Source organism: Podarcis cretensis (assembly GCF_951804945.1).
Source record: "Podarcis cretensis genome assembly, chromosome: 6".
NCBI lineage: Eukaryota > Metazoa > Chordata > Lepidosauria > Squamata > Lacertidae > Podarcis > Podarcis cretensis.
In genome coordinates, this window is record NC_137175.1 from 95,743,266 (window position 1) to 95,765,205 (window position 21,940).

The following is a 21,940-nucleotide window of genomic DNA, read 5'->3' on the forward strand; positions in this document are numbered from 1 at the left end:
TGAAGCACAGTAACTTTTGACAACATGAGAACTGCAGCTATGCTGCGAAAGTGAGTTCTCAGTATGGTTGTAAATAAAAAATATGCCCTTTTCCCTTATGGGGTACCCAAGAGCCCATATAGAGTCCTTACATGGGTTCCCTATTGGTAGGAGAAAATAACAGAGGCCAACCAGAGAATATTGAGAAGCAAAGCAGCTAGTAAGCCTGATCTTTATTGATCTGTTGCAACAGGGTGCTCCCCTCACACGCAGGAGAGGAGGAGGACCCAGAAAATTGCTGTGTAAAGGCTTATAAAGACTTGAAATTCCCATCCTGTAGATCAAGACCACCCCCAGAAACATTGTGCATACATCACAGAAGGGGTGTAACCTAAGACCACCCCTCAGATACATCCCACCTACATCACAGAAATTTAAATGTTGTTTTTTCCCTGTCACAGTTTATCTCCTGTCTGGCAAGTTACTTGATTGGATTGCTTGGGGAGCCTGGCCATTCTTTTGTAGTGGTAAAATACTTATTTCCTGGGCCAGGTCACAGGCTCACACCTTATTCATATCTTAAATGTGTCCTTAAGAAAGGATTTGTGAGGAAAGAGACAATGGGGAGAATTTTCCAGTTTGACCTTGCAAAGAAAACATTTGGTCAGTTTAGGAATCAAAATGGTTCCAGGTTGGCCTTCCTGTGTTGATCTATGTATGTGCGGTTATGAACACTGCCATATATCTAAGACCATAAAATTCCTATCACAGTATTCCATCGCACTGTGAAGCATTCTTTCGCTCAGATAATTCTGGACAATGTAGTTTGTGAAGGGTTGCTGGGAATTGTAACTCTGTGAGGTGTAAACTACACTGCCCAGAATTCTTCAAGGGATGTTTTGCATGGGCTTCAAAGGCAGGAGGAGGCATTTAATGCAGACCAAGAGGCAGAGCTACAGAGAGACACCAGCTCTATTCTCTGGTAATAGAGAATTACCCCCATGGGTAGGCAACCTAAGGCCCGGGGGCAGGATCTGGCCCAATCGCCTTCTAAATCTGGCCTGTGCACGGTCCAGGAATCAGTGTTTTTACATTCCTTTTACAGTGGCACCTTGGGTTACATACGCTTCAGGTTACATATGCTTCAGGTTACAGACTCCACTAACCCAGAAATAGTGCTTCAGGTTAAGAACTTTGCTTCAGGATGAGAACAGAAATCGTGCAGCGGCGGCGCAGCAGCAGCAGGAGGCCCCATTAGCTAAAGTGGTGCTTCAGGTTAAGAACAGTTTCAGGTTACGAACAGACCCCTGGAACGAATTAAGCACGTAACCAGAGGTACCACTGTATTTAAAATGCATCTCTGGGTTATTTGTGGGGCCTGCCTGGTGTTTTTACATGAGTAGAATGTGTTCTTTTCTTTAAAATGCATCTGGGTTATTTGTGGGGCATAGAAATTCGTTCATTTATTTATTTTTTTCAAAATATAGTCTGCCCCCCCCCAAAGTCTGAGGGACGGTGGACCGGCCCCCTGCTGAAAAAGTTTGCTGACCCTGCTTGCCCCCAAGTGTACCAATTCATCTTTCTGACATAGCAACAGACCCGTTAATGTGCATAGCTGTCAACCTTCCCTTTTTTTGTGGGAAATTTCCTTATTCCAGCGCCGTTTCCCGCTGCTATCCCGGATTGTTAGATATCCCATAGACTGTCCCTGGGACAGGTGAGGCTGCTGATCCCTTATTTTTGAGGCTGCTGATCCCTTATTTTCAAATCTGAAAGTTGACAACTATGGTTAATGTGTGTGCTGTTACGCTTTGTGTGCTGCGGTGTGGAAGCTAGTGTGGCAGGCATGGCATTGTGCAGCTCACAGGTGAGACCTTTGTATTTTGTCAAAACATTTTGACTAGGTGCAATGTTTTAGCCATGCCTTTGCCTCAGCATTGCGCTCTGCACAGTGCTCAGTGCCAACTGCTTCGCTGTTTAAATTGCTTACTCACCACCACCTGTAAGAGTAGAACTCTTTACTTTTTCTAAAGTGCTTACACAAGGGGGTTTTAAAAAGCCAAGTCACTTGTGCTTACTTAGCAGAGTGGCACACATTTCTAATTACAAAGGAATTCAAGGAGGGGGCAAAAATAACACAAGGTTACCTCCTGCAGTCCCATTCATTTTCTTCTGAGGCACCATGATGATTATTACTAAGCCAGTGCTAATTGCAAAAGCTTGAAGAGTAAACAAATACAGCAGGAAGAAGTAAAATGGGAGGTGGGGAGGCTCAGGCGGTGATCCTTTTAATAATGATTGGGGTCTTTGCCGGGTGCCTAGTCTCATCAGTGAAATATTTTTATTTATTTAAATTATTTATAACTCTTTTTTCACACAATCCGAGAGCAAGAAGCATTAAAATACAAAATAGCACTATTACATGTAAATACAACATAATTACATCACCCAAGTCAAAGGCCATATATCATGGTTTTATGTTGTTGTAAACTGCTGTGATTTTTTAATGGTATTTTTATTATTATTTCATAAAATCTGTATGACGTTTGGTTGTAGGAAGCCTCAAGGAGGTTTTCAAAAATATAAAACAAGAAAATCAAGAAAACATTTCGATCCTATTTCAAAACATACAAAAATTAAAATACTAACACAGATTAAAATTATGGTACCTCAATTTTCTAAGCATCTGGGTAAGCATCTCTAGGCAAGAATGTTTTTAGCAGGCATCAAAAAGACTGCAGTGAAGGCATGCTTGATCTCAATAGGCAAGAAGTTCCACAGTGCCAGTGCTGCCACTAAATGATCGAATGCGGAATGGGTATTATGTGGCACCTGTATGTGGCACCTGTATAGTGCCGCTTCTGCCAATCAAAACAGTCAAGTGCACACGTGTGGGGTAAGGCGATCCCGTAGGTAAACTGGTCCCAAGTTGTTAAGTGCTTTTCATTCTACTGAACCTGGCCTGGTTCATTAGAATATCATATCGGCAACCCATGCAGGTCTCTGAGCCCAGGTGTATGTGCTTACGAGGCCTCACTCCTGTCAGCAATCGTGCTGCAGCATTCTGCATTAACGGCAGTTTCCAGATCCAGCACGAGCGAAGCCCCACATAGAGCACATTGCTGTAATCCAGTCTTGAAGCAATCAGCAAATGAACTATTGTGGCACGGCATTCCCAGTCCAGGAATAGCCATAGCTGCTGAACCAGCCACAGTTGGTAAAAGGCACCTCTAGCCACTTCTAGCTACCCGAGCCTCCAGTGACAGAGCAGGGATGCAGAAGCTCCCCTAATCTGCAAACCTCCTTTTTATAATATTTTTTAATTTGGCATCGGAAGACCATCAATGCTGGTGCCACTTGTATCTGAGAGGAGAGGGCATTCTAGAATTGAGATATCACAACTGAGAAATGTTGGACACTATTTCCTCTCCACGTGGTTTACTGTCAGTTCCTCTAGGAACTCTTGAAACCAGAGGTCTAGCTATATTCCTGACACAAGATCTGGGACCCATAATTTGTATCAGCAACAACGACTACACTGCTCTTGTGATTGTTCTTCAGCAACCCTTTGCAACCTGATTTTCTCTGGCTGTTTTAGACTATAACTTCCATCAGCCTCTGTTAGCAGGTGCTGGCTAACCAGAGTGGTAGTCCAAAAAAATACCTGGAGGACACCTGGGTTAGTGGTCCCCTATTCATACTGTTCTAACACTGCTTCTTGTCCCTTAAAATCTGAAAAATTGATATATTTTTCCTAATGGTAATGTGCTTGCACCTCCAGTTCACCCCACCTACTCTGTGGGTTCTGCCTTTCCAACACCACGTTGATTGTACTGAAGGAGAATTACACACATATATAAAATAAATGATTTCATAATGGATCAGATTCAAGGCTGTGGAAGCATATTTGGCAGTTTAGGTCTTGTTTTGAGAGACCCACCTCTTTTGTTTAATCTACACTGTTGTGTTTTGACTGTTTTACTAATTTTTTTTAATGTAATGATTCTATTGTCATAACTCATCCTGGGACCTTATGGTGAAGAGCAGGTAAAAAAAGTCTTCTACATAAATAAATACTGTATACCACAATGCATTGATATTAATGTGCAGCAGGATCCTCTCGTTTTGGTCACAGCATATGAGGCTCATTTAACAAAAACTTTTATTGATAAATGCAATACTTACAAATATAAACCAGAACACTAAACACACTTATTATACATAGATACATACAATGGTACCTCGAGTTACATATGTTTCAGGTTACAGACTCCACTAACCCAGAAATAGTGCTTCAGGTTAAGAACTTTGCTTCAGGATGAGAACAGAAATCGTGCGACGGCAGCGGGAGGCCCCATTAGCTAAAGTGGTGCTTCAGGTTAAGAACAGTTTCAGGTTAAGAACGGACCTCCGGAACGAATTACGTACTTAACCCAAGGTACCACTGTACACCTCTCAACTTAGATTACAAAAAAAGAAAACAAACATACAAACTAAACACGCAGACATAAATTTTGACTTCCCTCCACCTATATGTGACTTCCTTTGTTTCTTTTCTTCTTTTTGCTGTGTTCTCAATATTATTTTTGGTTATCTCATCTTATACCCATTTCTTCTTTTTACTCTATAAGTTTCATTCGTTGCATATTGATATGTTAATTCCAGAACAATGTTTTTTGATGTATTCCTTCATGCTAGTCCATCAGTTTTTGGTCTGATTGGCCTCTTACCACTGCTGTAAGTCTTGCTGATTCTATGATGCTCAAAATTTTGACTGATTTCATTGTCCAATAGCTCCAGTGGTGCAAATAAACACCCTCCTCCTGGGTAATGGCTTTCCCCTCTCTCTGGCCCTCCCTTTTGGACAGGATAAATGGTCAGGCAGCACAGACTCCCACATCCTCAGTGAAGAGTTTCTTTTCCTTAGCACAGGCTCCCTAAATGAGGGCAGAAAAGAAGCCGCAGAGCTCTTCTAGGGAGCACCGCGGGAGAAGCAGAGAGCAGGCCACTCAAGATGGCAGGAAGAAGGACAAAGTGGAACACATCCGTAAGACTAGCAAAGAGAGACAGCAGGAGCTAGGGAGAAGGAAGAGGGAAAAGGAGACCCAGAGCAGCCTTCAGGCAGACAACCAAGTCCACACTTCCACAGTAGTGGATGTGGATGATGTCGTGTCCTTTGAGGAGGAAATGGAGGTGATGGCCCTGCTTGAAAGCGAGAAGCAGGAGGAAGGTAAGGGGGCAAGTAGTTAAGGGGCATGCAAGAGCACGGGGAGCTCAGAAGGGCTCCAGGATGACCCCACTGAGCTTTTCTTACTATGCCAGAGTTTGAATCTACTGTGTACTGCTGTAAAGGTAAAGGTACCCCTGACCATTAGGTCCAGTCACGGATGACTCTGGGGTTTCAGCGCTCATCTCACTTTACTGGCCAAGGGAACCGGCGTTTGTCCACAGACAGCTTCCAGGTCATGTGGCCAGCAGGACTAAGCTGCTTCTGGCGAACCAGAGCAGCGCACGGAAACACCGTTTACCTTCCCTCTGGAGCGGTACCTATTTATCTACTTGCACTTGATGTGCTTTCGAACTGCTAGGTTGGCAGGAGCAGGGACCGAACAATGGGAGCTCACCCAGTTGCGGGGATTCAAATTGCCGACCTTCTGATCGGCAAGCCTAGGCTCCGTGGTTTAGACCACAGCGCCAAATAATAGTCTGTAGAAGACTGTGGCTGCATCAGGTGGCCACTTACATTTCGCCAAAAAAAGGTAGGAAATGCATCACCAAAAAGGGGGCACAAATAATCACAGAGTGTGAATATAACATTGACATATAGATGTGCATTTAGGAATAACTGCCATAATTTAAATTTTGTACATCTCTCCATAGTGGGGAAGGCTAGATCAGGTAACAGTTGTTGGTGGGGAACTTCAAGGCTTGCTCACCTTTCTAATGGTGCTTTAACTTCAAAAGCAGGCCTGGAGCTGGGACCCTTGCACCTTCAAATAGAGGGCTATCGTCTCACAAGCCTTCCAACAGAGTGTTGTCTTCTGTAAAGTAGGATACGTGACCATAGTACAGTGGTGCCTCGCAAGAAGAAATTAATCCGTTCCGCGAGTCTCTTCGTCTAGCCGTTTTTTCGTCTTGCGAAGCAAGCCCATTGATGGCTTAGTGGATTAGCGCTATTAGCGGCTTATTGGATCAGCTGATAAGTGGCTTAGCGGCTTAGAAAAAGGGGGGGAAAGGGGGGAAAACCGCAGGAACTCGCAAGACATTTTCGTCTTGCGAAGCAAGCCCATAGGGAAATTCGTTTTGCGAAGCGCCTCCAAAACGGAAAACCCTTTCGTCTAGCGGATTTTCCGTCTTGCGAGGCGTTCGTCTTGCGGGCCACCACTGTACCAACAACAATGGCCTTCATCATCTGACAGTGTTTCCCCAGTAAGATTAAAGGTAACACAATGTCATCACATTCCATTTATGCAAGGGTCCCACATGTAGTAGCTAATTAAGTACACTTCATATTGTTCACAGCGTCTCCTGTGAGTGCAAATTAGAGCCATTTTTTAATGGTAAGTTAGAAGTCAAATCTCCCAATGGAGTTGCCCAGGTGTGAAAATAGGAAGGAGGGGGCTCATGTATGGATTCAATCGTGACATTTGAACTTGAATGCAGGACTGTTGGATCCATCTTCTGGGGCTTGCTCCAGGTTTAAGTTGGCCCCATGGAAAGCACCCTCTGGCAAGATCCCTTTCCATTGCTTCTGAGTCTAACTGCCTTTTAAAGTTCCTACTGATGTAGTGAGGCATTGTGGGAAAATTATATGGCGGCGAGACATAACTGCCCAGGCCTGATCAGAACACTGGATAACATTTACTGCAGGGCTTAGATCAGGCATTTGTGGTAGCAGTTGCCCATGGATGCCAGGTGCTGACAACAGCCCTCCCTGCCATCTGGCTGCCTGTGATTAATTAAGCTTAGCAAAACACATAAGGAAAGGCTATTCTAGCAAGCAAGATTGGCAGAAAGCCCACCCAAGTCCCAGACTACACGATCAGGCCTCACGGCACCAGGCTTCAGAAAGGAATAAGAAGCTGCTAGCTACCTAGCTCAGTAGTCCACAATGGCTGGCAGCATCTCTCTGAGGTTTCGACGTTGGGATCTCTCCCAGCTTCACAATCTCGAACCATCTGCATTCAAAGCAGATGCTCTACCACCTAATTCTGGCCTTCCTCAGATAATGCTGCTGTGCTAATGGCTTCCATAGACATCTGGTTGTCCACCATGATAAACAGAATGCTATTATTACCCCAGCATGCTCCAATTCTGTCTCTTGGGAAGCGCAAGCAGAAACTCCAATCCTGATTTTTAAAAGAACACTAGCAGATCCCCCCAAATCCAGGGATAATTCATACGGTCCCTCTCAAATGTTAATGTTAAGTCTCGCTGGGATGCTCAGAATTTCTGTCAGGTAGGGTTGCCTGGTCTCAGGAGAGGTCTAGCCAGAATCTAAGGGATTCTATATTGTTTTCTCATTGGGTTTGGATGTTTTGGCACTGACTCTGCCACACTGTACCCATTGGCTCTACCTGGTGGCACCACTAGGCTCTTCCCTAGACCAGGTAGGTGCCATCCTCCACATAATCTTTTAGCCTGCCAATCGTCGCCACTTCCTTCATCTCCAAGTCTGGCTTCAAGAGACCAGACAATCCTAGGTCATCTGGACTTCCTTGGTTGAATTACCTTCCTAAAAGAACTACAAAGGACTGGGTCCTGACAGTCACAATCTTGTATTAATATTATATTTATATCCTGGTATTCATCTAGGTGCTGAAGTGTATTGGGCCGGCCCTAGTAACAGGTGTGACCCCCCCAAAGACTGAGATGGAGCTAGCATGCAGCACTTTCCAAATTAGCCTGCAGGTTCTGGAGCTCTGCTATCATAAAGCTTTTGAGATGTCTATACGGTTCAAGTTGCCTAAGCAACATCTGGTGTTTGGGTTATATATCAGGTTCCCACCAGAGTAAGTCACAGCCGGTGGTTTGGGTAACACATCAACTTCCCACAAGAGCAAAAGACTGACAAAAATTTGGCAACCAAGTGAACAAAGATAATTTCCAAGGCTAGCCAGACTCCTTATTCAAGGTGTCAGCATGAGATTGGCTAAAGCTTACAGGTAAAAGGTAAAGGTACCCCTGCCCGTACGGGCCAGTCTTGACAGACTCTGGGGTTGTGCGCCCATCTCACTTAAGAGGCCAGGGGCCAGCGCTGTCCGGAGACACTTCCGGGTCACGTGGCCAGCGTGACATCGCTGCTCTGGCGAGCCAGAGCCGCACACGAAAACGCCGTTTACCTTCCCGCTGGTAAGCGGTCCCTATTTATCTACTTGCACCCGGAGGTGCTTTCGAACTGCTAGGTTGGCAGGCGCTGGGACCGAGCAGCGGGAGCGCACCCCGCCGCAGGGATTCGAACCGCCGACCTTTCGATCGGCAAGCCCTAGGCGCTGAGGCTTTAACCCACAGCGCCACCTGCGTCCCAAAGCTTACAGAGAAGGTAACAATTCTCACACAGATTGATGTTTTGGCATAAGTAGGCATGACAAGCTACCATTTTATAGACTAAATATAATTAAAGGCCTAGGCCAACAGGATTTTTCTGGGCTTTATCTGGGCATTTGAGGGACAATTGCTGGCCACTATCTTAATTCTTTTGACATGACAGCTTCCATTGCTTGGTAGTGGCTCACTTTGTATGCTTTGGAATCAGCAACACACCCACCCATTTAAAATTTGCAGCACCCATCGCTAAGTGGTGTGATGAGTAGGCATAATTTAGCACACATGTTTAAGAATCCAGTACAGGATTGGCTAGTAGAATAAATAATTACTGCATAGAGGTGGCAAAGAAGAGCCTCCAACTTTACACAAGGGTTACTAAATAATTCTTAGTGTGAGAATAGAGCTGTTACCAGACATAAGGTGTTTCCCGTGGAAGCTGGGCATTTTATCTCAATTCTTTCTCCACTTTTCTACCCTATTTCCAAAATGGCCCAAGCCAGTCAGGCTACATTCAACCTCAATATTTATTGAGCATCTGATTTGTCCAATGACACAAGCAGGTTTCCATCTATGGGAAAGACCCTGTTTCATCACCTACTCTTTATCTGTTCCCCTGCAGGTACAAAGTCTCCAGGCCTGGGCATTTGTGAGTGGCTTCTTGTCATCCTTTCTCTGCTCCTCCTCATAGTCACGTTCCCCATTTCCATCTGGTTCTGCATGAAGGTAAGTCATTGGGGCTGTTGCACGTGCAGGAACTACAATTTAGCAATGTCCAGAGTTCTCATACAGGCCCAGACAGAAGACCAAGCATCTCTCACTCACACACACTGCCGTGTGTACGACTCAATGCGAATGAGGTTTTACAAAGGTGCTGTGTAAGTAAACAAGTAGTTCCAAATTGATGTGAGTGAAGCATATATATATAGACCTCAGATAACACTAAACACTAATTCTTCCAGAAATTACAATCTGAATATCAAAGTCTTCACAAAGCCAAGAGTTCTGCCTGCTCACAGCAGTCTCCCTCATCTATTTTATCATGTTCTAAATTGCCTATATTGTGAATAAAAGTACTACCGACCAGTTGTCTTCTTTCACCTTAAGGTGCATTTCAAGTGGAGTAATTACTGCTACTCGGAGGCAAAGATAACGATAATTAATTTTGCTTCCATTTCATTTATATGCCCAAGATATACTATAATTGTTCTCATTTGTAATCGTTTCTCCTTTCAGATGTAGTAGCTATTCTACACCACCTTACATAAACAGGGTACTTTGGAATAATCTAGTTAGGCTGAAAGAGCTTACCTTAGAAATAATGCCACTTATGTTTATTCAGCTTTCTTCTGCGTTTTCCTGAAGATGAAAGGATGGGGCCTCTGTACCTTTAATAACTGTGCAGAATGGGGGATTTTTGCAAGGTGGAGTTTGTCGTTCAGGAGCGCAATTAATTGTACTTGCCATGATTCCCCTTTCTGTACAACTCTAAAAAGATACAAAAGCCCTGTTTTCTTTTGCAGTTGGTCATGCAACTTACAAACATTCCTTGTGGTGGCTTGAATTGCAGAGAAGAAGATGGCATGTAGGTGTAGACTATAGCAAACACTGTGCAAACACTCCCACAATCAGACATGAGGCATAACAATGTTTGGTTCCTTCCATTGCCGGCCCCTTCACACAGCCAACTCCTCACACGGGCCAGAGCCTCTGCACATGGTGTTTTTAAGAAATTAAGCCAGAAAAAGCAAGTGAATCTCTCTTAATCCTCAGTCACAAACACTGGTGGCCAGTTGGAGGCCCCTTTAGCCTCCATGCTACACGGATCCATATCCTACATTGAAAACATGCCCCCCCCCAAATCCTGGGGAAAGTAGTTTGTTATGGATGCTGGGAACTGCATTGCACTTCCCAGGATTCTTGGGGGAAAGTCATGCACTTGAAATGTGCTTGAAATGCATGGTGGCTGTGAAACACTCAACAAAGACTCGTCATCACTTTACATTTGCTGCATTTCCGTTCTCGTGGGCTTTTAGAGCAGAGGTTTCCACACGGTACGTAGTTCCGCTTTATCTTACAGATTCCCACTATCCATTTTTCCATGACAGATTGTATGGGAGTATGAAAGAGCCATTTTGTTTCGATTTGGACGCCTTCTTCGCGGAAGGCCCAGAGGGCCCGGTAAGTATAGAACTATCAACCTTTCGGGAAGCCTCAGGTTATGTACCAGCTGAGGGAGTTCTGGGGAGCCAAGAAAAGGTAAAGGGACCCCTGACAGTTAAGTCCAGTCGCGAACGATTCTGGGGTTGCGGCGCTCATCTCGATCTACAGGTCGAGGGAGCCGGCGTTTGTCCACTTCTGCAGACAGTTTTTCCGGGTCATGTGGCCAGCATGACTAAGCAGCTTCTGGCGAAGCTAGAACAGTGCACGGAAATGCCGTTTACCTTCCCGCCGGAGCGGTACCTATTTATCTACTTGCATTAGTGTGCTTTTGAACTGCTAGGTTGGCAGGAGCTGGGACTGAGCAACGGGAGCTCACCCCGTCGCAGGGCCTTGAACCGCTAACCTTCCAACTGGCAAGTCCAAGCGGCACACTGGTTTAAACCACAGTGCCACCCGTCTCTCTATGGGGAGCCAAATACCTTCCTCCAAACCGCTCTGCTTGGCTCTTGGGAGTCTTTCAAGGCAATTCCTCTTCCTAATCTGCACTTTCTGACCCCAGGCTGTGCCCTTCAGTAGCTGTGCACCCCTCACCTCTGCAACTGCTGTTGCTTGCCTGCTTAGAGAGACGTGCGTGGGTGAGCACAGACCTCTCTGATATTTGAACAGCAGGCTCCATTTCAGTGAGGCAAAGGTCAGAATCCCACCTGCTGCTCTTCCCACTTTTGCCCATTAGGAAATGCAGCCCTCAGGCTGGAAATGGTTCCCTGCCCCCATTGCATGCCATTGCACATAGTGGCCTGCTTGCGGATCACACTATTGGTGCTCAAGAAGCTGAACTTGACATTTAGATGGACCCTCCCCATGGCTGAGTTGAGAAACAATTGCCTGTGTAGTTCTTTACAGATATACCATGAGCATTCGACACAGGTGGCGCTGTGGGATAAACCACAGAGCCTAGGACTTGCCGATCAGAAGGTTGGCGGTTTGAATCCCCGTGACGGGGTGAGCTCCTGTTGCTCGGTCCCTGCTCTTGCCAACCTAGCAGTTCGAAAGCACGTCAAAGTGCAAGTAGATAAATAGGTACCGCTCTGGCAGGAAGGTAAACAGCGTTTCCGTGTGCTGCTCTGGTTCGCCAGAAGCGGCTTAGTCATGCTGGACACATGACCCGGAAGCTGTACGCCGGCTCCCTCAGCCAATAAAGCGAGATGAGCGCCTCAACCCCAGAGTCGGCCACGACTGGACCTAATGGTCAGGGGTCCCTTTACCTTTACTTTACCATGAGCATTGTGTGAAGGAAAGGTACTGTCCCCTCTCCTCCTCCGAAGTCACATGCTGGTCTTTGTTAAATTCTCTACCTGGTAAGTTGAAGCTCACATCAGTTAGTAAAGCTTTATGATTATGGCCACTTCAAATGTTCATCGTACCTTTGGTCCGCATTTGTGGAGGGATGAGAGAAGAGGTGCCCCATGTATATATGTAGACTCAGGCAGGGGAAATGCAACAAGCTGGTGATGCCAGGCTGCTGTAGGAAGGCACAGGTGAGGAACGCACAGTTTAGGGAGAGTGCTTGGATGAAGAGACCAGGCAGGACAGACGATGCCCAGGCACTGTGAGCCCATTATGAGGCCCATGAAACCACTAGTTTCTTCAGGGCGAATAACACTCATTATAAGAAATAGGACAATCATGACTCAGGATTGTTAGACAGATGAATGAGAAAGAGAATTTTGCTGAGTGAGCCAGCACCGTTGGGTCAATTAAACTCAAAGACACAATTGAGATCAAGGTTATCAGCAAGGAGATCAAAGTTATCAGCATTTACCCCATGGGCTGGAAAAATAAACAGCTTTAGGTTCCTTTAAACAAGTCTGAAACTGGAGGCCAGAGAATTTGTCAGAACATCTCCTCATCGTTCCTGTTCAGATTTGTAGCACTTCAGAAACCTGTCTGAACAGAAACAGCAGCAGAACTAAAATTACTGTGTATACATGCACAATCAATCTCTCTCTCTCTCTCTCTCACACACACACACTGATGTAAAAAATGGGGATTGGCTTTTGCTGCCCAAGTCCGCTAAGTCCATGATCGGTCAGAGAAGAATGGATGGAGGCAGGATCCACTGGAAAGCAAGACAGATATTTATTTTTCTGTTGCAACAAAGTTCCCTCCCTCCCTTCCTACCAAGGAGGAAGAGACCCTGAACAAAAATGTGCAGGAACCTATAAGTACTTTTGACATTGCCCAACCCCCTTAGACAAAGACCACCCCAAAATTATCATACATACATCATGGGAGGTGGTCTACAGCAGAAATTCTGTCTGCAAGGATACCTGATAATGGTCACTGATTGCATTACCTGGGCACTCTGGCCATTCTTTTGTGATGGTTAATACTTTAGTTCTTGAATCCAGGTCACTGGCTAACCCTATTCAGACACAAATACGCCCTTAAGACAGGATGCATAAGCAAAAAGACAATGGGAAGGCTTTCCCCATTTGCCTCCCTTACTGCAGAGGAATATTTGAGGTCATTGGGAGAGTCAAAATGGCTTCAGGATTGCTCTCTCCATGCTATTTCAGCTACATGATTTATATATATATTTAGATACGTGTGCATTTATGAATATTTATTCTCTATTTGAGACCTTAGAATTCTTACAACACACACCTCTGTTCTACATCTTCGGATTCCAAAAAAGCACTGCTGCCTAACTAAAAAAGGCTGGATTCTCTGCCTATTCAGTCCAGGCCTATTACCTTTTGCATTGAGAAATGTGAGTTTTCTTCTTTATTTACACCATCCAGCTTGCAAGTGCTGCTGTTCTCTTTCTCCAAACAGGATTATTCCTTTTCCTGCCGTGTTTGGACACCTTCCACAAAATAGACCTTCGCCTCAAAACCTTAGAGATCCCTTTCTATGAGGTAAGAGAGGCAGAGTCTGCCCCTTCTGCTCTTTGAGCTTGTTTGCAGGAGGCAAAGTCAGTAGAAGTTTACTTAGGTTCACCATTCCAATTAATTAGGAAGCCCCAGGTTCAAATCTCACCTTGGCTATGAACTAACTACATTGCTTTTCGGCATGCCATTTTGACTCAGCCTCACTCCCAGCCCCACAATAATTATACTGATCTACCTAAAGGGACAGTTGTAGGATTACTCAACGTAAAGAAAGGCTGTAAATCAGTGACAGAACATCTGCTTTGCATGCGGAACATCCCAGGTTCATTCCCTGACATCTCCAGCGAAGGTTAGGAATCTACACAGTCTGATGTTTATTTGGTAATACAGTGGTACCTCGGTTTATGAACTTAATCCGTTCCAGGAGTCCATTCTTAAACCAAAACCGTTCTTTAACCAAGGCGCGCTTTCCATAATGAGGCCTCCCGTCGACGGTGCCCTTCCACCATTCGGATTCCATTCTTAGACCGAGGTAAAGTTCTCAAACCAAGACACTATTTCCGGTTTTGCGGCGTTTGTAAGCCAAATCGTTCTTAAACAGGACTGTTCTTAAATCCAGGTACCACTGTACCATATTGGCCCGAATATAAGTCACACCCGAATATAAGCCGCACCTTTAAATTCAGGGGGGGGGGGGAGAGAATACCCTAATATAAGCCACTCCCTTAAAATTCCGTAGGCACTCACACCTGTTCTGTTTTACTGTATGCCTGTTTAAGCAGCAGTATTGTAAAAGCCCATTTTTGTAAGGTTGCAAATTTAAGCCGCACTTTCAACTTTTCATGGTTGGAATTTGGGGGGGGGGAGTGAGGCTTATATTTAGGCCAATACAGTACGTAGAAACAGCTCAATCCAGCCCAGGGCTGGAATCAGATTTCCTGTTATTTTTCCATTGACAAAACTGTGCTTTATTGTTATAGATTTGGGGGGACCCTCCGAAAAACAACAACCCTAGGAATGAATAAATGCTAGGATTTTGATTAATTGGGATATGGATTAAAGTACAAGCTGCAGAGCTGTGCCAGACAGGGAATCCCTGGGCTGGCTTCTACAAAGCAGCCTGGCTTGGCTTAGTGAAGAACAAAAGGTGTTGTTGGGCCACTGGAGAATGAGATGTTACCAAAGTGATGGGGTGTTTGAGGCGACAGGAAAAGGGATTTTTGAGCAAGGGTTGCTGGGAAGGAAAAGCAGGAAGAAGAGCTGAGATCCATCTTTCGAGGAGGCTGGCTGCAGGGCTGGCTGCAGAGATGCCTTGGGCTATAGGGCCACACTGCTGTGGGGTACAAACCCCTCTTGAAATGACTGTGCAGTAAGACCTGGACTCCCTCCAGGCAGACTGAAGGTGTGAATAGGTGAATAAACCATATTTCTTAAAGCCACAACAGTCTCTGCTGCGTCTTCAATTCTCCAAAGGAACACAGACCCTGGGTGAGTGCCTGGGACCCCATGGGCTCTTGCCACCACTTGGCAGACAGGGGGGCAGGCACCCAGCTTTCATAACATTCTATTGCAGGGGTCAGCAAGGTTTACCTCACCTGGGCTGGTTCACTCCAGCAGAGATCCCTCTGTGGGCTAGATTGTGCGCGCAAGTACGCACGCCTGCGATTTCTGGCTTCTGCACAGACGCGATTTGCGGCGCATGCGCAGATGTGATTCCTGATGCCATCCCCGCGCCACACTGCACCCATTTAGTGCAGCACACCGGGACCCGTTGGTTAAACGACCCCCGTGGGCTGCTTGTGGCCCATGGGCCTTAGGTTGCCGACCCCTGTTCTATTGGATGGTCACACAATGCCTTCTGCTTGCCCTAGACCATAACCAAGGACATGGCAAGTCTAGAAATAGATACCATCTGTTACTATCGAATGGAGAATGCCACACTCGTCACGACCACCCTCGCCAACCACTCAAAGGCAATCCAGCTGCTAGTGCCGACCATTGCAAAGCGCTTTCTGGCACAGCGGTCGCTCACAGACATCCTGATGGAGAGGAAGAGCATCAGCCAGGAGATAAAGGTGGGTTGGCTATAGCGCTGTACAGAGGACATAGTGGGGAAGTCCATCACTCAGGGTGGGAGGCTTGCCCAGTGGCTGCTACAAGCCGAACTGGGGAAATGGTGTGGTAACCAATGAAAGGACATGAGGGAAATGCTTCTGCGTTGCTATTGGGCACCTTCTCCTTCCTGAAAGTGGCTTTACAGTACGTAAACTCAGAACTGCCTTGCAAGATCCACCCAGGGCAGCATTTCCTTTCAAACAAAAACAACAGGCAACCAGGCACTATACTGCCTCCAAACATAGGGTTGCCAACTGACCAGGTGAACCAGCTTACCGTGGTCTCCTGCACCTTTAAGAACGGCTTGGCTTGCAGCAACTAGAAAGTGATGTTTTGAATAGCTTGGTGATAAATGTCCTGTTTTATGAACTGCACATTGTCTTAGTCTATTCTGGTTGATAGGGAGAGACAATTGTATAAATATAAGATTAGCTGCATGCCCTTTTAGTGAAGTGAGTGGCTAGAGAGGCCTTTTTCTCCCTATCATAGTAGACCTTTAAGTGGCCCAGTAAATGATTGGCAGTTAGGTTTGGGGCAGACAAAAGGTAATAGACTTTGCTCCAGTTTAGGTAACTTTAGAAAGGAATCTGACAAATTAAGGATTGACCTATAATCAGCTAGTAGCCAAGGTGGGAGAAAAGGGAACCTGTTTGAAAAAGCTGTAACCCTTTACTGAACAGCTCTGTGCTCACCTAACTCAGGGTAGCTTTACTCCTTGGTTTGCATTAAGGAGACAGCCATCACTACTAGAGCACTGGAAATGTTAGGACACTGCTGTTTTTGCATTTTTAAGTTGCTCATCCATCATATAAAGCTGCTGCCAAATAAGACGACATTTTTTTTGCAGGTGGCTGTGGACGCCATCACCTGCCAGTGGGGGATCAAGGTGGAAAGGACAGAAATGTAGGTATGAAATGTGAGATCTGCAGAAATAATCAGGTGACAAAATATCAGGAGAGGAGTCTCCGAGACCTTTCACTATTGTTAATGCCGCTCCTACGAGTGTAATCAGTTTTTGTTATTTCTTCCCTTGAACAAACCCTGGGCATAGGGGTCACCCTGGTACATGCCACCATTTTGTGGGCCTCCTGCTTTATTCCTTCTGCTGCTGTCTCTCGCAGAGGCACAGCTAGCTCCTCGCCCATCTGTTTTGACATGACTGTGGGTGAAAGGGGTTGATTTCAATGAACAGTCACGTAAGAGGAGCTGCTTAAAAACTGGCAGCTCAGAGCACCAAAAGTTACCCCGTTCCTCCAGTTTTATGGATCTACATATGGCCAGAAAGGCTACAGCTGACCAGCTCTCCATTTGTTTAGAGTCACCTTGGACTAAATTTTTGAGTGGCTCCCATTTTGCTATGATATCCTCAAGGCAAGGGTGTGTGAGAGGCGTTCTCCTTGCCCGGTGGCAATTGGCTCCACAGCCCCACCAAGAGCGGGGGAGGGAGGGCTCTGGCCAATTACTCCCATCCCTTCTGGCAGCAAGGCAGCCTTGGATGTCTTCTCACTGATCACAGTGAGGGCAGAATAAGGATTGCCTCCTGTCCTGATCCCAGCACTGAATCAGTTTGGCGCCATCCAGAAAAGGCAGCTGTGAACCAGATGTATCGCTCAGCCTTCCTGGTCTGTCAGTTTTCTGCTGCTTCTGCAATCCTGCAGGGGAAGTGGAACAGGATGAAAAAAGCTGAGGTTTTTTTATTGGGTTGGTGGGAGCCAGAGCTCAGCAAAAGTGGGAGGGCAACAGGTTCCTGATTCCAGAGCTATGAGAAGTGTCTGTGCATATATGCAGCCATGGAGGACATCCTAGGACCATTTAAAACTTCTTCAGGGCATTCCCACAGCAATGGCAAATGTCCCCCTTCCGAACAGAACAAATGAGAACGAATCTGACACAGGGATACATCCCACTGCCAATGGAAATGTCACTAGAGTTGCTAACAAGTGAGTAGGCCCACTCAGGAGTGGCAATGAGAGGGATATTCAGCCAATGACTAGCTTTTCAGCTGGCACCCAAGACAAAGGTCCCATTTAACCTGATAACTAGCTGGCCAGTTGGCCAGCCAACCATGTAGCTAGGCATGGTTACAGCTAGCACTCTCTTCCCCCTGATGTAGTGCAAAGTTTCCTTCCTGAGCTAAATGGTTGTCTTAACCACAGTGGCTCCGTTTCCCCTCCACCCTCTGCATACCAGCTGCTGGCAATCACAGGTGGGCAGAGTGCTGCCATGCTCAGGTCCTGCTTGCAGTCTTCCCACAGGCATCTGGTTGGCTCTGTGAGAACAGGGTGCTGTACTAGATAGGCCATTGGTCTGATCCAGCAGCCAGGCTCTTCTTGTGCTCTTAAACAGAAAATCATTTACAGTGGTACCTCTGGTTACGAACGGGATCCGTTCCAGAGGCCCGTTCGCAACATGAAAAGCCTGCAACCTGACGCACCGTATCCGCGCAGGTGCGTAGCACGATTTGGTGTTTGTGTGCATGCGCGAAGCACAATTTAGCGCTTCTGCGCATGCACGAGTGGCAAAACCCGGAAATAACCCTTTCCGGTACTTCCGGGTCACCTCAGGATGCATCCTGAAAAAAAAATGTATCATGAAGCAAACATAACATGAGGTCTGCAGTTTAGGTGTGCAGTCCCAGATTTCATTAATTTCATTAATTTCAGTAAAGATGTGCGGTTGCCAACAGAGCTTCAGGAGTCACTGGCTGCACAAGCCGAAGCCCAGAGACAGGCCACAGTGAGGGTAAGGCAATACACTGACACGGTATGTTTTTTATTACTGGAAGCTACGGGCAGGAGGGAGCTATGGGAGAGAGATGCTGTCCTCCCAAGCTTGCTTCTCTCCAGGTCTCGTCAGACAAGCGTTGGCCATGGTTCTGCCTGCATCTCACAGCACATGGGAGTGGGTCACCGGTCAAAACTAATTCTGTTGGTTATCCAGCTTTGGTTAATCTAAAGCAGGTACCCCCAAACTCGGCCCTCCAGATGTTTTGGGACTACATCTCCCATCATCCCTAGCTAACAGGGCCAGTGGTCAGGGATGATGGGAACTGTAGTCCCAAAACTACTGGAGGGCAGAGTTTGGGGATGCCTGATCTAAAGCAATGAGCTTTTCTTGTTTGCACTAGTTAATTTTTAGGTACTTAATGTAAATCCATTTCCTTTGGCTGGAAACCTAAGAGATGGAGGAGGTACAACATGAAGGCTGTTCGGGAGCTGCACTGGAAAACGGAAGCTCCAGGCTGTTTCAATTCTACGCAGCACAAGAATGAAATAAATTTCTTCCACGCTAATCCTGCATGCTTTCCTTTGGGCTGTCGGAAACAAAATGGAAATTGAAGCGATGTGGCACCCAGGAAAATATCACCACATGTAACACACCTCAAAACATCCAATATAAAGTCAGGTAATAAGTGACTTTATATTGACTTTTCTTCCTTTAATGGATTATCCAGAGATTGGGAACATCCAAATCCATTGACAGGGGAGTATGGGCTGCCACTTGAATGAGATTTTGTTTGGATGCCGCCCCTTATAAGCCAGTTGTTCCCCTGTGGTAGGAATTAATTATAAGTTTCTTTTCAATACCCCCCCCCATTTTATTATTTTTTATAGGAAAAGAGTGCTATTTTACTAAAAAAAAGGAAATAAATGCAAGGAAATAAATCACTTATCCCTGCCCTCCTCCGTATAGGAACAAATGCTGACTAATAAGAGGAAATTACCTCAGGAAGAAACAAACGCCCAGAACCTGCACATAAGTAGTATCTAATTAACACTGGAGGGCTTTTACTCAGTTGAACTTGCTTCTGAGGAAACATTAGAGGTGGTTTTTGGCCTCGAGGGTGAGCATTCAATGTAGCACTATTTTATGTGCTGTGCAGAACCTGTTTTCGTTAGCTGACAAACAGCGTTGCTTCTACAGCACTGAAGGGCACCATTATGGAAGGAACCACAGGCGGTACTCAACAAAGTTTTACTCAGGGCAGACCTATTGAGATTATTGAACCCATCAAAGTTAGTCCCATTGATACCAAGGGGTCTACTCTGAGTAAACCTTCGTTGCCTCCTGCCCCAAAGGAAGATAATCTAAATACCTTGTGTTCTAGGTCATAGCTGCTGAAGGAGAAAAGGCTGCTTCCGAATCGCTGAAGGTGGCAGCAGAGGTGCTTTCCCACACACCAGCCGCCCTCCAGCTCCGCTACCTTCACATGCTGCAAAGCCTGTCTGCCGAGAAGCCGTCCACCTTTATTCTTCCTTTCCCCCTTGACCTCATGAATCCTTCATCAATAGACAACATGAAATCCACAGGCTGCAACCGCTCTTCAGATATCGCCAGCAACCCAGAGGCTCCAAAGGCGAAGGATTCCCCAATGTTGTAGGACTAAACCAGGTGCAGCATCTAGGCCTCTCTGTCCAGCTCCTCAGGCCGCAACCCATTGCCTAGTCCACAATTCGTACCCGCCTGCTTTGCACCCCCCTGAAGTGTTTTTGCCTAGCTGAAATGTGCCCTTGAACTCACCTGGGTGGAGGGTGAGAGAGGGGATGTTAGTCTGTGTAGGAACTGCCTACTGGATGAAGGCAAAATTCGTAGCTGTTGCTCTGCCCGCGTTTGCCCTGGGCCCCATTCACTACTGGAATGCGGCCCCTTGGAGGCTGCTTATGAGGCAATGTGGCCCTTGGTATGAAAACATTTTGCCACTCCACTACAGGAATTCAGCAGAATAATCTGCATTTCAAACTAGCTGATGTAGTCATGGTTGATCCTCTATTGGGCCCCCTGTAATTAAATCTGCTTAAACTTTTAAACTCCTGAACTAAGAGGTCAGCAGCTGGGCTACATATGATGAGGGCGGCTGCTTTGCCACCAAGTGTATAAAACAGGGAATTGCAGCCCAGCCCCGTTTTTTCAAATGTGTATTTGTTTCTTTCCACATTTTTAGATGCACAGTCAAAGCTTGCTAGGTATCTAACCACCCTCATGTGATATTATTCCCAGTTAAAATCCAATACAGAGGTCAAATTATTATTCTGCCGTAAAGCTCACTGGGTGGCCCTGAACCAGTCACAATTCCTCAGCTCACTTTACCTTACAGAGCCATGTCATCAAGATTAAAAGGGGTGTAGGGACAGAGAAAATTAATGCATGCTTCCTTTTAACATCTTGGATGAAGGGCTGGATAATAAGCTCACCCGTTGGGCATTCCTGTTCTCTAGTCATTCCATTCCTTGTCCCTATTTCAAAAGGCAGGTATATTGCAAGATACGAAGATAAGAAGTGTTGGTGGTGGAGAGCAAGAAGCTTAAGGTCTCCCACCTCCTTGGGCCTGAAAATGGTGTGTCCTGCCTGAGGCAGTTCACAGAGTGAAAGTGAGCAGCACAGCACAAACGAAGTTTGGGAACTTGCTGCGAAAGCTCTTTGCTGTCTGTTTGCTTTAATTGTTAATTGGCTCAGGGAGTAGCCCTCCCTTCCGTCTATCATTAAAGCCAGCAGAGGTGGGACACCATCTGTGTCTCTTTCAGCAGAGGGACAGGGATTGGGCTGGGCCTGGACAATGCAGGCTGGTAGTTCCATCAGCAGCCCAAGAGTCTCAGACTCAGTAGAGACGATTTAGTGGAAGGAGCAAAAAAACAAATGGGTGGTTTCTTCCGAGCGCAAGGAAAACACAGGAGGGCCGGAGTGGGGCTTCCTCACAAACACAACTTGAGCTTAGCCCTTGTTCTGTTCTGTTGTTCCCATCAAAACGAAAGAAAAACTTTGAACACAAAATGGCAAATTCTGCAAAAGAAGAAACTCAAGCTCGTCAACAAATTCATCTAACGTGTGCTAAATCCGAGGTATATTCAGGGCCAGGTGGAACCTTCTTACTTGATCAGCTCTTGCTAAGAGCTTTTAGAATGGTATTTTGTCTGCTGTTCTTCTTGTCAGCCTCACTGCTACTTGTTTTAGTATTTTTCTGGTTTTTACGTGCTCTGATATTATGTGAACTTTGTTAACATCACCCTTGGAGACTCTGGGCTGAAAAGCAGCCTACTATATTTTTTAAAGTAATAATAATAATAATAATAATAATAATAATAATAATAATAATAATTAATAAATAAAATCTGAATGTGCAAATTTCCTTTCTTCCTTTAACAATTTTAGTGGGTGGAGTGTGCTTCCTTTCTCCGGCACTGGCCTCTGGTATTAAAAAACATTTCTAAAATAAGCAAACAGGCATTATTTCCTATAATTTCCTATAT

General features: G+C 45.8%; 1 protein-coding gene and 1 long non-coding RNA gene across 3 annotated transcripts; one reads left to right on the top strand and one right to left on the bottom strand.

Annotated features, from left to right (window-relative positions):
* Window positions 1–1,119: 1,119 nt before the first annotated feature.
* NPHS2 (NPHS2 stomatin family member, podocin) lies at window positions 1,120–20,789 on the top strand. 2 transcript variants are annotated; one of them, XM_079981637.1, is made up of 9 exons: window positions 1,120–1,696; window positions 4,774–5,209; window positions 9,146–9,249; window positions 10,632–10,704; window positions 13,525–13,607; window positions 15,452–15,655; window positions 16,543–16,598; window positions 18,359–18,437; window positions 19,804–20,789. In XM_079981637.1, exons 2-9 carry the CDS (start codon window positions 4,921–4,923, stop codon window positions 20,074–20,076), a joined length of 1,161 nt encoding a protein of 386 aa, XP_079837763.1. In that variant the 5' UTR covers window positions 1,120–1,696; window positions 4,774–4,920; the 3' UTR covers window positions 20,077–20,789. The 2 variants fall into 2 exon arrangements, with proteins under 2 accessions (XP_079837763.1, XP_079837764.1); XM_079981638.1 differs by having other exon boundaries at window positions 4,848–5,209.
* On the bottom strand, window positions 17,674–18,073 carry LOC307219027. Its single transcript, XR_013840272.1, has 2 exons — window positions 17,975–18,073; window positions 17,674–17,940 (listed from the first exon to the last, which is right to left on the bottom strand). It is a non-coding gene; the product is annotated as an uncharacterized lncRNA (long non-coding RNA).
* Window positions 20,790–21,940: the final 1,151 nt, after the last annotated feature.

Coding starts and splice junctions, on each gene's coding strand:
- NPHS2 (XM_079981637.1), top strand. CDS start 4,921: ATGAGGGCAGAAAAGAAGCCGCAGAGCTCTTCTAGGGAGCACCGCGGG. Junction 9,250..10,631: donor CCATCTGGTTCTGCATGAAG/GTAAGTCATTGG, acceptor TTTCCATGACAG/ATTGTATGGGAGTATGAAAG. Junction 15,656..16,542: donor GCATCAGCCAGGAGATAAAG/GTGGGTTGGCTA, acceptor TTTTTTTTGCAG/GTGGCTGTGGACGCCATCAC.